The sequence below is a fragment of the Aythya marila genome, assembly GCF_965140915.1.
Source record: "Aythya marila genome assembly, chromosome: 26".
NCBI classification, from domain to species: domain Eukaryota; kingdom Metazoa; phylum Chordata; class Aves; order Anseriformes; family Anatidae; genus Aythya; species Aythya marila.
The window spans coordinates 5,656,904-5,672,550 of record NC_139067.1 but is presented as its reverse complement, the minus strand read 5'-3'; the positions used below and the strand labels follow the sequence as shown (position 1 = coordinate 5,672,550).

Below are 15,647 nucleotides of genomic sequence, written 5' to 3'. Positions count from 1 at the left end.
CCCAGCTCTTCCTCCAGCTCCACGGCGGCCACTGGCAGCGTCACTGAAGAGGGCGAGCAGCAGCACCACCACCCAGCACCAGGCATCGCGGGGCCTCATCCTGCACGACCTGCAGAAGGGTGCAAGGAGTGATGGTGAGCACCGGCATCCTACTTGTGTGCACTGTGCATGCAGCCGTCTAGCTCACACCCAGATCAGGCCACGTGATACATCTTATATTTTCTTACATTGTATTGTGTTATATTATACTACACTACACTAATGTATTTGATTTTGTATTTGATATATTCAATATGTTTCAAGTATTTTATGTAGTTGATATAGTTGACATAGTTGATGTATTTTATGTAGTTGATATAGTCAAAGAACCATAGATTGGTTTGGGTTGGAAAGTGCATTAAAGGTCATCTACTCCAACCGTACCACCATGGGCAGGGACATCAAATATATTTGATATATTTAACATATTTATCACGTTATTTAACCTATTATTTACTCTGTTATTTAACCTATTTACCGTAGGCAGCATATTTAATACATACAAAGTTAGCATGGAGGGTTGGCACTGCTGTTGTGGCACAACCTCCTGCGATGCCAACACGTGATGCAAATGCTCCTGAGTTCCTGAGAGAAGCTGCACCTTCATTTTTGTGACCCAGCAAAAAGCAGCATGGCAGCATGGTGAGGACTCCCCCGTACTCCCCACTGCCCCTCTGGCTGAGCAAACAGGCTGATTGTGCCGAAGCTGCTGAGCCATCACTGAGCCATGTTGACAAAAGCCTTTTGAAAAGGCAGAGCCCCGTGGCTGGGTGCCTTGGCTGAATGAAAGGCGGCAGTGCATCCCTGCGTCAGCATTTCACCCGGTAGAAGGTGCCAGGCGTGACTCCCCCACCCCCAAGCCTGACACATGGGAGGCAGTGCAAACACAGAACTTCCAAAAGAAGGGCTTAATTAGTTAAATTTACCAACTTTGCCACTGTTAAGAGGACCTGCTCCTCCAAAGATCATAATACGAGATTTTTTTTTTTGCTTTAAAGAAAGCCTGGATAGGTACATGTCGCCATTCCAGATGTTTGCAGCTGCATCACCGCTACTGGAGCAGTGAAGCTGGAAATACAGCAAATCTGAGCAGCAAAGCCCCACAAAAATTAAGATTACTTTTTCCCTTCCAAATTCCCTCCCCTTTTTCCCTGCAGCATCCACATTCATGGATCAAATCCCAGAGAAAACCCTGGTGATGAAGTGCCCAGGCAGGGTGCAATGCCTCCCTGGGCTGCTCTCCCCATCCTGACTCCCAGCTCTGGTGCATGCTGCAAACCTGCTGTTTTAACTGCTCCATCCACACTACATCTTATCCTCTTATCCCGCTCTGCCATGCCACATGGCTATGAGCTGCCCTTACCGTGCAGCCGTGGTCGCGCTGGAACTGCCTCTTCCCGTCTGCACACGCGGGGCTAGACTCACACTGGACTTTTTCCAGCTGATAAAACATCGACAACAAGGGCCAACGTCACACGTTTCCCCTCCTGCATGGGGAGGGATAAATTGCACTGAGCTGGCTAACATGAGACAGTGGCTTCCAGCAAGCTCAGCCTCATGGAGGAGAAAAAAAAAAATGCATCTGGTTGAAAAATTCAGTGGGTTTAAAACAAACCCAATCAATGCACAAGTTTCCTTCCAGACATGACTTTTACTTTCTGGAAGAGAAATACCTAGAGGATCAAGCATGCATCTCCATGATGCATGGAGATGAACAGTCTGCTTAAGTGCCGGATAAACCTCACAGCAGCAAATTCTCACAAAAATCCCCTGGTGACTGGGTTGTGAGTCTCCAAGTCTGCAGCACAGGATGCTTCTCCTTAGGAAACACCTTAGCCCTCATGCTGGCAGAGTTTTGCTTTTCTCTCTCATAGCATCTAGGAAAAACCAGCTCATGCAAAAAGCCTATTTCTCAGTAGCGTTTCTATCCACAAAGTGCTTTATTTTGAACAAAACAAGTTCTAACTCATGTGCTTCCACATGGTATTAAGTTGCTACAGACTTTTTTTTCTTGTTAATAAATGAAGCAATGCCACAGTTGTCCTCCAAATACATGAAACGCTTTTGTCACTGGACAATACTTTTTGTATGTTAAAGGTTTAAAAGGTACCATTAAAAAAAGTTACAAAGATATAAAGATATAAAAAACCTAAGGGACAAAATCAGAGTTTTAGTTCACATCGAGGTATAAAATTGATATTGCTGGTATAGCGTTGAAGGAGAGAGGCATTTGCCTTGCAAAACAAACCTCTTTTTGTCTCTCCCCCCTCCTGCCATTCTCACCATCCTCACACACAAGGAGAAACATCCCCCAGACTCAATTTCAACACCAGCAATGCACAAACATGCAAAATCTTGCCAAAAGAATGAGATGAGGAGAGTTCACAGATGTTCTGTTCCTGTGCTGCTCCAGTTTCCTTACAGCATCCCTCAGGAGCAGCTCATTACCATGAGTGGCTCCTGCGAGCGGTATTTGGCATGTTATATCTACCAGAGAGGTTTGACATCAGGTGTGTTGTTTCTTTTTTTAAATCCCACAGTAAAATTAGTGCAAATTAGAAAGAGGGGGAGGGTTAGGCAACGAGATGCAGGTTTAAGGGAGAAACACAGCAGAATTACTCTTTCACTGTAAGTCCAACATTCAATCTCATTTTGCTTTCAATGGCAAAAGCAGAAGAAAGCAATTCTCAGAGGTCCTTTAGGGATGTACAAAAGCTTCCCATCACCTGTGAATTATTGCAATAGAAATGTGCTTTAAAAAAAAAAAAAAGGTCTGAGAGGAATTATTTGTGCTATTTGGCCTCCTCCAGGCACTGCGCATGTGAACCATGGAAGAGAGCTTCGCCAAACAGAGCTGAAGTTATTGCTCTTGAACACTTGCAGCCCCTCTCGTCCCCATATTCAGTGGCTTTGCCCTTCTCCTGAATCTCTTCTTTTTTTTTAGCTGGGGTTTACAGGCATTTGAGGTTTCAGATGAAGCCAATTGTGCTGCTTCTGGCCCTGCACCTGGCTCTCCATGTACAGAAAGGAGCAGAAAAAGCATTTGCAGAGAAGGAGCTGTTTGAGGATGCTGCAAAGAAGCTGCCAAGTCCCATGCATGGGACGGGGCTACCCTGAGTGTGCCGGCACCCCATGAGCTTGAATTTTTTGGGTGACATCCAGACATGGCAATAGATGCATTGAAGCTGCCTGAACTGCTCTGCCTGACGCAGAAGGCTGGGTTGGCTCGAAGACGGAGCAGTCCAGGCAGGTAGGTCCACTCCCACAGCAATGAGCACTTAGGGTTCAGTACAGGATGTCCTTCATGCAAACCTCTTGCATTGTAAGCAGGGTACAGTGCTGCAAACTGCTTCACAGCCTTGCTGGCCCTTCAGAGATCTCTTCCAGCCTTTGTTCGATCATCAGCCGGAGGATGGAGTATCTGGAAAGGCAAAGGAAAAAGCAAAGAGAGCAGAGCCTTGCAGAAATGCTCAATGTTTCCAAGCTCCTCACTGTGTCTGCTTGATCAGAGGTCAGAAATTTTGAGGTTAGGATAAATTCATCACTGGAAAGGAGCCCAGAGCATCTCATGGGATGTGCACAGACTGCTGACAAACTCTGACCTAGGGGCTACCATAGGGACAGGCTCCAGTGCAGCATTTTCAGCAGCTGGGCAGGGAAGGGGTTTTGTGCTGGTGGGAGGACTTGTGGCTCCACACCAAGGTTTTTAACAGCAGAAGCAGCAAGATGGGCTCTTAATCCAAATTACTAAGAAAGCCCTGGATAACACAAAAAAGCAATGTCTCATGTATGCATTAGGGATGCCTGCCTTGCAAGGCTGTACAAATGAATCTTCAGCATCTAATTCCTGCAGCTGAGCCCTCCCACCCCCTCCCCTCCCGTGTCCTATAAGCTCAGCATCTTCCCTTGATGTGCCAGCACTCAGCGGTGAGATGCTAAATACGTGCGTGCATACTTGTGCATCAGCTTCTTCACTTCACGATCTTCCTCCTCCTCCAGCTTCTGAATGAAGCTCCTGAGGACAGGCATCTCAAATTTGATGTACTGAGCCACCTACAGAGGAGAGATGTGCAGATAAATGTCCACCTAATTTTTTCAACCAAGACCGGAAGCCTTCACATCCTGGGAGTGTCATGCGCATCGCCCAACAGTTCATTAAGTGCTATTTAAGCCCAAAATCACCTCAGCTGTGCCCTCATTTAGGAACAAAGCCACAGCAGGGGCACGAGCAAGCCAGCAGATGGCACAGCAGAGCTGCTTCCCGTAAGCAGCACTTCCCTCAGCTGGAAAAAAAAAATAAATCAATTGTGCTAAAAGATGTGTAGCAGGCAGATTTGGAAGGGCTGAAAAGTCAGGAGATAGATGGAGGCACAGCAGATGCTGGTGTCCATGCAAAAGGTGGGCAGTTTTGTATCCCCCTGCAGACAGGAGTTACAGTCTCCTGCTCAGCATTTTTTTCCTAGATACTTGTGTCCTTTTTTTAAGCACACAGAGAGATTTCGAGCTCTGAATTTAACTGTTTCCAGGGAATTTTTGCCACTTTGAAAATGATAGAGTGCGCTCCATCCTTCTATAATGTCAAGTGATGGAAACACAGGAATTGTGCCAGCCTTGATTGCAACATTTCCCACTGACGTTAATACATCTTCACAATTACAGTGGGGTCCCTTTGCTCTCAGTTGTTCTTTAAGCACAGAACAAGGTTTTCTGCATGAGAAAGCTTTAAAAGTGGCACAAAACATTGCAGATGGGTGGAAGGAACTGGGAGGCTTTCTCCTCCGTCATGCAAATGAATGGTACAGAACAGGGCTATGCTGGCAGGAAGCTCTGCAAAGCTAACAGCATTTTAGAAAGCAGCCCCTTGGTTACCTGCGATGCTTTAGACAACCAGGAGCATGTGTGCTCCTGCACCCAGATACGGGAAGTAAAGGATGCATGCAGAGGGGCTGCGGTTTCTGCAAAGCAACTTTTGCACCCCAGTCCTTTTGGGGATGCTCACCCTGAGTTAACAGAATGTACAACCACCAGGGCCATCCAATAGCAGAAAGCTTGCCACAATGTAAAACTCACATCATAGGTGACTTCCTCCACCTGGTCCTTCTCCATGAGGAATACCTTGGAGACCTGCTCACAGGGGCCCTGCAGGATGCGGGCGATCAGGGGGTAATCAGTGGCCCTCAGCTTCTGCTTTTCTGCAATGAAAAAAGCACCAGTTTACACCACCAAAGCCACCAGCAGGCTTGGTCATCCCAGTGCTGGGCCCTTCCTGCAGCCTCACCTCCGCTGGTGTGGACAATGTACAGCGCGAACTCCTCCGCTGAGTTCTCGATCTGAGCACAGATGTAAAGAAGCATTACATCTTGATTTTTTTCAAGCCAAGAAAATAAACATCATTTTGTTCTTCCATTACATTTTATATCTATGGAAACTAAGCTCCCTGTTACATCTAGTGCAGAGCAGCCCAAGGATCACCCCAACTTGCCTTGAACTTGTTGAGCAGCAGCTTGAGGACCTGTGGGGTCGTCATCGTGCTGTTTATCCGGACATTGGTGATGGAGCCGTATGCCGGTGTGAACACTGATGTCTAAGGGGCACAACATTCATTTCACCCCCATGAGCACCAAAACCCCCATCCTTTTCCCCCAGAACAGCTTCCACCACCCATCCCCACCCCACCACAGTGCCAGGGGCAGGAGCCAGGGCTCGCCTTGTGGTTGTAGAAGTGCCCGTTGATGGAGAAGCGGTGGCGGCGGATGCGCCGCTGCTCGCTGGGGGTGCGGGCACTGCCCCGGCGACGCACGCCCACATCGCTCCGTGTCCGCAGCAGCTGTGGCGGCTCCTCTGGCTGCAGCCTCGCAGCACCTGGAAAACCCAGGATGGGGTTAAAGGTATGGATGGACAGACGTTTGCCAGTGACAGTAGGGTGGCTGGGGCAGAAATCACTTCTTTGCTCTGCTTTGGTGCAAGCCACAATACCCCAAACACATAAACAAACAACCTTCCCTGATCTCTTGCCCTGGACTTCCATCAGCCCAGACCACTGGTTTACTTTCCCACAAAGGAGGCTGTTAATTCACAATTACTGCATACATCCATGCTGCTACCTGGATAAAACCTCATCTCCTGGGAACTTGAGCACCTTACTTGCTTTTCCATAATTTAACTTTTTTTTTTCTTTTCCCTTAATGAGAGCGGGAAAATGAGGCCAATGCTTCAGATCTCAGCATGAAGACTGGCCTGGGTCCAGATTATTATAAACTCGCCGTTCATCCATTTTTAATGAACCTCTCCAGCTCAAGCTGATGTTTTAATTCAAAGCATGTCTGCACCAAGAAAATCTCTTGTTCCAGATGCATGCCAGTGACTAAGCACTCACAAGGAGCCATGCACACACATTATGCGCTGATTTTGCAGACTTTTGGAGAAAATAAAATAAAGACTTCTTTCTGTGCATTGGCATATGATTCACGTCATATGCCCAGCCAAAATAGTGCCGGGGTTATTTCTATATATCAGTGTGTTGCAGTTATCGCCCACCAATCTGTAACACGTCTCTAGGGCAAAAAAAAAAAACACAAAAGAGTCATGCATGGGAAGACCAAAATGAGGAAGAGGAAGCAGGAGGACAGAGGGCTGAGCAAGGAGTTTCACAGATCTGTGAGCAATGCAAGGGCCCAGTTCCTTCCCGACTGGGAAGGGGATGAACAGCAAAGCCCAAAACCAAAAGGATTATCCAGCTCTTATCAGCCTCCAGGGTGCCTTTCCTTAACAGCATTTAAAAAAAAAAAAAAAAAAAAAAAAAAGCAAGGAACGTGCAAAATGTGCAAAATGCCCTGATTGAATGAGAAAAGGTGTAAGGCAGGTTTTTCTGGTGGGAATCCTGGTTTCCCATTCACTGCTGGGCTTGCAAAAAAAAATAGCGAAGCTGGTGCCAGGGTGAGGAATCTGGGTCCCGGTGGGATTAAGGAAGTGCAGGGGCAGGCAGAGGAATAGCCCTAGTACCTAACCTCGGTGCATGCAGCAACGCGATGGGGAGGGAAAAAACTTTGCAGAAATGTTGACTTCCCCATGGTAACAGCACTTCACAACAGCACCTATTATTCCTCCATAAAAGCAGAACTGCCAGGAAGGGGAAGCAGCAACATCCTTTTCCCTACAATCCCAATAGGCCTTTTTCTTTATCCCCCTATTTCTTTCCACACTCCTCTCCAACACGTCCACCATGGACATTTCCCTGAGCAAAGTCTTAGGAAGAGTCACTGCGATTAAATATAAGCACTTAGGAAATGGCTTGAGCTAACTTAGGGAGGCAGGGACACTGATTGCTACCAAAAAAAGAGCCAATTTTATACTTTCACAGATACAACTGGAATGTAAGGAAGCTGGTGCAGAGCATGGCACTGCTCACAGTGGTGCAGCCAAATCCATCTCTGTCTCACCAGTGCTGCTGATGGTGCCCTCCGTGTTCATTGTGGCATCCACATCTGTAACCTGGATGTCCGGCAAGGTGCTGGGCTTCAGCACCAACCTTGGAAAAAAAAAAAAAAAAAAAAAAAAAAAAAGGAGGTGCATCATTACCAGGCAGTTGCAAAGGAATTAAAACCATAATAATTTGCCCTCCAAGCCTCATGCTGCTATGTTGTCAGGAGGGAAGGTAAAATACTCCATGAATCCATCCACAACTGGAGAATGCGGTTTTCCCACCAGCTTTGCAGTTTCAACCTGCCCTTCTCATGGCTTTGCCCCTCAGCCAGACCAGAGCATCCCCAAAACTGGGGGCAGTGAGGAGACTGGGTGCACCTAACTACACCAGGCTGATGTTTAGAGCAGGACAGGTCCAGCAGTGCAGTCACCCCCTTCTTACAGATCTGGCACATTGCAAAGCACCTGCTAACCTCCTGCAGGGTCTCTGCACAGTATATTTCCACTAAAAATCCTGGATCCTGCACATTTTTTTTCCATTTGTAGATGTCTAAGTGATGAGTGAAAAGCATGCAGAAAAACCCACAGACATGCTGCTCTTAGTCACTTCTTAAGTGACCATGATGCAGCCCAGGGTCCCACGGGTGTCTGCAGAGCACAGCTCAAAAATCACTGTCCTGGAGAAATTACTTGTGTCCAGATCAAAATTCAGCATTAATCTTGTTTTGTATTACAGTTAAAACTGAGGCTATTTTGGAAGGATCTTCTTGATGGCAAAGGGGTCTTCTTGATTTGCAATAGGGGTCCTTACAGACTGAAACCCAGTTACTTTACTGGGACCTGCCCTCTCTGGGCATTGCATGTTGGAATACAAGGAGTTTTCCTGCATAAAGCAATGACTGAACACAGCCTGCGAAAGACCACCTTGGCCACCACAGTCTGATTGCTGAACACATTGGGCTACGTGGATGAAAAGCAAGTATTAACAGCCCTCAGGTCTCATCTTCATTAGGATAAATGATGTCCTCCTTCATTACAGCCACCCAACTGTTACCGTGTGACCAAATCCTTTCAGAGATGGTAACTGTGATTGCATCCAGGCAATGGCTGCAAAGCACAGCCTGGGGCCACTCCTTTTCCTGCACTCACCCATGCGCTCCCAGGTTGCAGCCCGAGTGCCAGGAGGAGGAGGAGGGTGGCGGGCGGATGCGCTGGTTGTCATCCTGCATCTGCAGGCGGATGGGCCGCCGCAAACCCCACGAGATGTTCAGCAGCCCCTCAACGATGAGTTCACCTTCCTCCTGCACAGAGCAGAGAGATGGGCATCACTCTTGCCACCCATACAAATCCTAAAGGATGCACTGGGGAGGAACAGTGTGAACTGTATGGGAGGTGGGTTATAAAGAGACCAGAGGGTGGTGGTCAGCGGTCCCAGTTGGAGGCCAGTCACCAGCAGTGTACCCCAGGGGTCAGTCGTGGGTCCCATCCTGTTCAACAGCTTCAAGAATGAGCTGCATGACAGGGCAGAATGTGCCCTCAGCAAGTCCACAGCTGGTCCCACAGTGGGAGGAGTGGTTAATGCACCAGGGGGCTGTGCTGCTGCCAAGGGGGACCCACAGAGGCTGGAGAAATGGCCTGAAGGAACCTGCCGAGGTTCACCAAGGGGAAGTGAAACGTCCTGCCCCTGGGGAGGAACAACCAGCCTGGGGAGGAACAACCAGAGACACCAGGGCAAGCTGGGAGCACCCAGCTGGAAAGCAGCGCTGCAGAGAAGGCACTGGGATCCTGGAGGACACCAAGTTCAACACGAGCCAGCAACATGCCCTGACCACAACAGAAGCTAACAGTGCCCTGGGCTGCAGTAGGCAAAGTGTCACTAGCAGGTCAAGGGAGGTGATCCTGCTCCTCTGCTCAGCTCTGAGGAGGCCACACCTTGAGAACTTTATCCAGTTCTGGGCTCCCCAGTGCAAGAGAGCATGGCCACACTGGAGAGTGTCCAGCGAACCAGCAGCCAAGCTGGTGGAAGGACTGGAGCATCTGTCCTTTGAGAGTCTATGTCCATCCGTACCCGCAGGAAGGTGTGGAGGGGACAGAGCCAGGCTCCTTCCAGTGGTGCCCAGTGCCAGGCCCAGTTGCTCTGGGCACACACTGAAGCCCAGAAGGCTCCCCCTGAGCATCACGAAGTGCATCCGTGCTGGGAGGATGCCAGAACCCTGGCACAGGTCCCCAGAGAGGTGCCAGAGCCTCCTCCTCTGAGTCTTCGCACCTGGCTGGACGTGGTGCAGGGCTCTGGGTGGCCCTGCTGGAGCCGGGTGGGCCCACATGGACCCAGGGGTCCCTTCCAACCTTAATCATTCTGTGATTCTGTGGGAGAGTAATGGGATTTGGGTCTTCAGTTGCTCTGGTGTACCCATATATAAGCAAGTATCAAGGAATGTTGTTATCACACAGTTCTTGGACCTTGCAAATCCAAATCGAACCAGACATTCTCGTTTCACCATTGAGCCTCTCCTGCCAGAGATACACACCTGCTTGGTGCTGGCCCCAGTTCCTTACCTCCCGGTGCCTCAGCTGCAAATTCTGCCCTTCGTAGTAGATGTTGTATGTCTTCAAGTGCAGTAGCAGCTCATTTCTGCAAGAAAAAGATGAGAGATACCGAGAAAAGGAGGAGAAAAGCAGGTGTGAAGGCCTCATTTGGGGCAAATTTGGGTATTTCACTGCCTCTAGAACTCCTTTATTGGGGATATCTGCTGTGGGTTCAACCACATCCCTCTGGCCACCAGCAACCATGGTTTTGAGGACAAGCTCCCACATAACCATGCCCTTCTCCAGGCTCGCAAAAAGACATAAGAAAACCTCAGTGGAGTCAGTGGAAAACAAAGCAAGGCTGAAAATGTAAAATTTAGGAGATCCTAAGCCTTGGGGTCATGCTGGAGTCACAAGTTGTCACAAGTCCATCAGTTTTGATGTCAGACACCAATCTCATGTTCAAATTAAAAGTCTGAGCCTGCTCCAGCTGCAGATACATAAAGCTAACAAGATGATAATAATAATAATTAAAAACAAAAACAGGATGTTTAAGTACAGCTGTGTATCACTGGGAAACAGTGACTGATAGCATAAGACAGTCATTAATTTAACTGGCCTGACTGATTGAGTTTAAGGGTGCTCAGTATCGTTGGATCAGTAAAAAGAAGCACAAATCACCAGGATTTGAAGTTATGAGAAAGAAAAAAGAGGGAAATATCACACATATGCTCTATCACCTCATACTTGAAACTTAGGAATTGATTGCTTCTTTACCAAAGCATAGAAGAGCAATGACTGAGCTAGAGCTGATCAAGACTTCTTCAGCACAAAGCATATTTCAGCAGAAATTCTGTTTGAGCAAAACTGAATGGTTTTAGAACAGCTGGACATGTTCCTAAGAAAAAAAAATAAAAATCACTTTAATAAACCTCTCTAGCACTTTTGTTTTAAAAAGAAATTGCTGTTTCCTGCCTCGGAATGTCTTTTTGTTTCCAAATCCAGACTAATCATGTTAAAAAACAGAAAGTGAGGCCAACACAGCTGAAACAACCAATTTGAGCCGGGTTGACCACTCTCCCTAAAAGGCAAAACCCCTGGGAATTTTGCAAATAACTGCCCACCTAGCAGCATCACACATATTTTTGCATTACAGCTCCACTGAGCATCTTACTTGGAGATGTATTTGTCTTTTCCACAAGGGACCAGGTATTCGCAGCTGCCGTAATCCATCCTCACGCTCCTCTTTCATGAGAACTGAATGGCAAAGAGACAAAAGCAGCGGTGTCAGCCTGTGTTATTGCACCTCTGATATGCACTCATAGCAAATGGGAAACAGAAATTTGTTTGGATTTGTAAGAGCTCTTAGGCTGTGGTGCAGCAGCTGCAGACATGGGAAAAATTAAATGCTGCTCTTCCACCTAAACTGCTGGGTAGGGCAGCAGGAGGGGAAATCAGATAAGGTGAGAACCATTGTAAACTCACTGAAAATTTAATACTGGCAGAGATACGCTTACTCTAACATTTGCATTTCGAGCAGCCTCCATCCACAGACTGTCACAGCTATACAAGACCTGGGTGGAAATGTTACAAGTGGAATTTGCTGCTTTCCTCCATTTCTTTTTATAATTTTATTATGGAGCTCTTGACAGGTAGGTCCGGATCCAAAATCAGGCAACATACACAAAGGCTGGCTGACTTTCAAAAGCAGTGTGTCCTTGCTCCTGCATTGGTTTCTCTCTTGTTTTTTAATACAATGTTCATTGACTTTTCTTGCATTCCCTCTAGTGCCAAAATATCCCCCTCTCTCTCATACACTCAGAAACTGTCCCAGCTGTCTGACTGTTAAGTGGCCTGGCCTTTAAAGTGCTGCAGACCATAATCAAATGATTTGGGTGAAACACTCAGGATCACCCATTTGCTTGGAACACTTTGCAAAAACAGCACTTGAGAGAATTTGAAGTGCAGCTTTGGGATGATTTTAGTCCATGAGCAGAGGCTTTCCAGGTCATGCTTTTTCCTGTGTGTTTGTGCAAATCCATGTACAGGTAGTCTCTAATGTCACTGAGGTCTCTACATGCACTCCTCTCCCTTCCCTCATACAGAAAGCAAAAAAAAAGCATTTGATGCACAAACTGCAGTTTCCTCCACTTCCTGCATTGCCCAGCACTTCACAGCCCCTGCACACTCCCAAAGCCCCAGGAAACAAAACCGTTTTACTGCAGAAAAACCACAATGATGTCCAGAGAGATAAATGACTCAACCAAGACCATATTGCAAAACCTGTGTCAGAGGAAGGCACTAAACCCAAAAACATAAGTGCAGCAGCAATCCCTGCTTCGTACCACAGAGCTCTGTATGCTTGCTTATAGCATTTAAACTGTATGCAACAGGAGAAATATTCTGCTTTGTGCTTCAATGCAGAAAAGAGGTTGCAAAAGCAAAGCCCACATTTAAGCTGACAGAAACGTGGGGAAGGGCAGGACGAGCCTCCCTGCAGAAAGCAGAAGAGAAACCCGCCTGCAGAGCTCATGCCTCACAGCGGAAAAGCTGACAAAGCTGTGCACTTCCTGACAAAGCTTCTGAAGAGTTGTGGTGCTGCCCCAAGCTGTTTCAAGGCAAAGCCCAGCTGCAGATGCATGCCCAGAGTGCCTTTTCCCCATCCACACTGTTCACTGGTCTTAGCAGGAATAGGCAAAGAATTTAATAACCCTATGTACATATTAAAAATTATATAGAGAGGGGACTTTGCATCCTGCTTTTGCAGGAATACTGATGAATCCCAGCACCAGCAGAGCATCGGCATGACACCCAAATTTGGGGTTTATGCAGAGCACGGGCAGCTGTGATACATGGGCTGGTGTTGATGTCTTGCTCATGGGTATCCTCTGAAACCAGATGAAGACTGGGTGGAAATTACCACTAAGGAAGGATTCAATTACATGGCTGCTTGCTTGGGTCATGCAAAAGTGTTGCCAAAAATATCAAATTGGCCAAAAACCCCCTTTGCATTGTAGCTGTGTAAGGGGTGGAGCCTGCTCTAACAGGAGGGAGTTTCACTTCTAGTATCATGCTGATAAGAAGGGGTGAAGCCAAACCCATTTTACCCTATTGAGGTAAAATCCAGGCATTCTGAAGCAGAAGGGGAGCCCCAAAAAGCAGGTTTGTGCCCTGAATGCTGGCGCTGAGGAGCTGGGTTTCCTGTTTACCACCTTGCAGCCCAGCCAGCACTACCACCTTCACCTCCGTTATCACATCCCCTTCCGAGCAGCCAGAAACAGGGCAGATTCTTCCTTTTTTGGCTCTTGAGAGCATCAGGCTGTGCGTGGAGCAGCATGGCAGCCAACAGAGATCCCCAAACAACGACTGACAGATTTTCTGCTATGGCTTTGGCAAACCTAGCAGCACTGGAAATCACCAGAATTAAATAGCTGGAAGCATGCAAATTGCCCAGCTGGTTACTCAACCTTTGCAGCTTGGCATGGTCAGAATTTCCAGGCATCTCCATGCATCAATTTCCCGTTTTGATGCATTTCCTTCATGTCTGTCACAGGCTGAGATTTCATCACTAGTTTACAGAGCAGCCCGAGGGCTGTATCAATACTTTAAATTAATCAAATCAATGGTCTCTGCTGCTGTGGCAGGAGGACTTAGCACTCTTAGCCTTCAAATATGACCCATCAGTTGCTGTCAGCATTGCTTTCAAACCCAAACATGCCCCTCCTCCCCCTAAAAATAACCTTCCTAAGATCATATCCCTGATCCCCACAGCCCCATCTGCTCCACAGCGCAGACCAGGATTGAATGCCTGATTTTGCAGAGTTCCTGGAGAGATGCCCAGCTCAAAGTCACCAAAAAAAAGGGGGGGGGGGGGCAGAATTAGAAAAATAATTAATTATTGCATTTTTCAGTGGGAGAGAGATGGTGCAGCCCTGCTCCTGCAACGAAGGGTTGTTTTCTGGGACTGTTTTCTTGACCCCCTCCCATAGCTCACTGCCACGGATGCTCCAGAGTGGGAGAGCGGTTTCAGCATGGCTGAGTCCTCCCCCAGCTGTGTGAGGGATTGTGGGAATATCCCACTCCCTGGGGATGCTTCTCCTGCCCAAACCCTGCCCAGGGCATCATGGGGCGGGTTTCAACCCGCCCAACAGCACATCCATCGATCCCAATGCAATCAGAGGCAAAGCAGTATCTGAAGGTGACAATTCCCTTGTAGGCACAGGGAGCCTCTAAGAGAGCCTCACTCCATGCTGGGCAGCGGCTGCATGGTCTCACCCTGTTCTGGCAGATCCCGGCTGTGCTTTGCTTGTGCAGCAGTGATGGTGCAGGGACAGCTCTGGCCCAGGCCCTGTTTTCAAGCTGGGATTTCTTCTGAGTGGTCGTGCTAAGCGTGAAGGTGCAGCAGCTCCATTGTTTTCCAGTGCTGCTATTGTTCGCCAGCACAATTGTTCAGCTCCGTCCTGCGAAGGGAAAGGAGGTGAGCGGTAAGAGGTGGCAGAGATGCCAGCGGGCGATGCTGCCCAGACTGCGGGTGAGCTTCGAGCACGGGGACGAGCCAGGGGATGAGTCAGAGGACGAGCCAGGGGACACCCCGCCCGTGCGCGGCAGGTCAGGCCCCCGAGCAAAGCCAGCAGCCCTCAGCGGCTCCTTGGGGGCTGCAAGGAAGGAGCTGGGGGCGGTCGCAGCCACGGGCCTGTGGTGGAGGCGTCGTGCCCAGGTGCGGGGCCCTGCGGACGCCCGCGGCTCCCTCCCAGCCCGCAAAGAGCAGTGGGCTCCGAAAGAGAGAGCGAAGTCCGGGACGTAGCGGTGCCACCCCCGGGCTGGGGGGAGCCGCCCCGCCGCGGCTGGGGCTGCGGGGCCGCCCTCCGGGGCACCCTCCCCCTGCGCTGGGGACGGGGACGGAGCGGGATGGCGGCCGCCCCGTCCCTCCCGCACTCACCCGGCCCCGCTCCGCGCCGCTCCGCCGCTGCGTGGGGCCGCCCCTCGGCGGGGCCGGGCGGGGCGAGGCGGGGCGAGGGAGGGGGAGGAAGCCGGGGGGCGCCCCGACCCCAGCGCCACGGCCGGGATCCCGCAGGACGCCGCCGTCGAGGGTCGGACTCCGTGCCCGGGCCCCAGGGGCAGCCCGGCTCCGGCAGGGGGGGCGGAGGCGGGATGGGGAGCCCCGAGGGCGGCCGGCGGCAGGCTCCCAAAGGAGAGCACAAGTCCCGTGTGTGCAGCGGGACTGCGTTCCCGGAGGATGCCGCATCCCGAGTACCACGCCTGGGTTCCCAGAGGATGCCTCATCCCAAACAGCCAGCTTGGAAACGCTCCCATGATCGGCTCCAGCTCCGTGCGGAACGCCCTGGAGGACCTTTTCCAGGCTTCACCACGCAGCTCAAAGAGGTCGATTCACCCTTAAAATGGCTGTGATACCGTGTCACATCCATGCACGCATCACACTGAGCCCTTCTGTTTCTGGGACAGCGCGGGGCTGTGTGCTGTCAGCACAGCCAGGCCAGCATCCTGTCCACAGCTGTGGGATCTTGCCTGGATCCAAAACCGCCCACAAGATGGGGATTTAAGAGGAAATAAAAAATATAATAACAATAATAATAATAAAAATGAGCATGGAAGCAGATGTTGCAGCACAGGGTGGGGGTTACCTCCAAAACACTGCTCAG

At 49.4% G+C, this 15,647-nt stretch overlaps 1 protein-coding gene across 3 annotated transcripts; it reads right to left on the bottom strand.

The window, feature by feature from the left end:
- RASSF2 (Ras association domain family member 2) lies at positions 1-15,647 on the bottom strand. Of its 3 annotated transcripts, none has more exons than XM_082779536.1 (13): positions 15,630-15,647; positions 14,263-14,447; positions 11,162-11,244; positions 10,018-10,093; positions 8,611-8,762; positions 7,479-7,567; positions 5,747-5,901; positions 5,522-5,623; positions 5,318-5,369; positions 5,110-5,231; positions 3,995-4,092; positions 1,403-3,460; positions 1-109 (listed from the first exon to the last, which is right to left on the bottom strand). In XM_082779536.1, the coding sequence occupies exons 3-12, from the start codon at positions 11,218-11,220 to the stop codon at positions 3,391-3,393; spliced, it is 975 nt and encodes a 324-aa protein (XP_082635662.1). In that variant the 5' UTR covers positions 11,221-11,244; positions 14,263-14,447; positions 15,630-15,647; the 3' UTR covers positions 1-109; positions 1,403-3,390. The 3 variants fall into 3 exon arrangements, with proteins under 3 accessions (XP_082635662.1, XP_082635661.1, XP_082635660.1); XM_082779535.1 differs by lacking the exon at positions 15,630-15,647 and adding an exon at positions 14,927-15,139; XM_082779534.1 differs by lacking the exon at positions 15,630-15,647 and adding an exon at positions 14,681-14,904.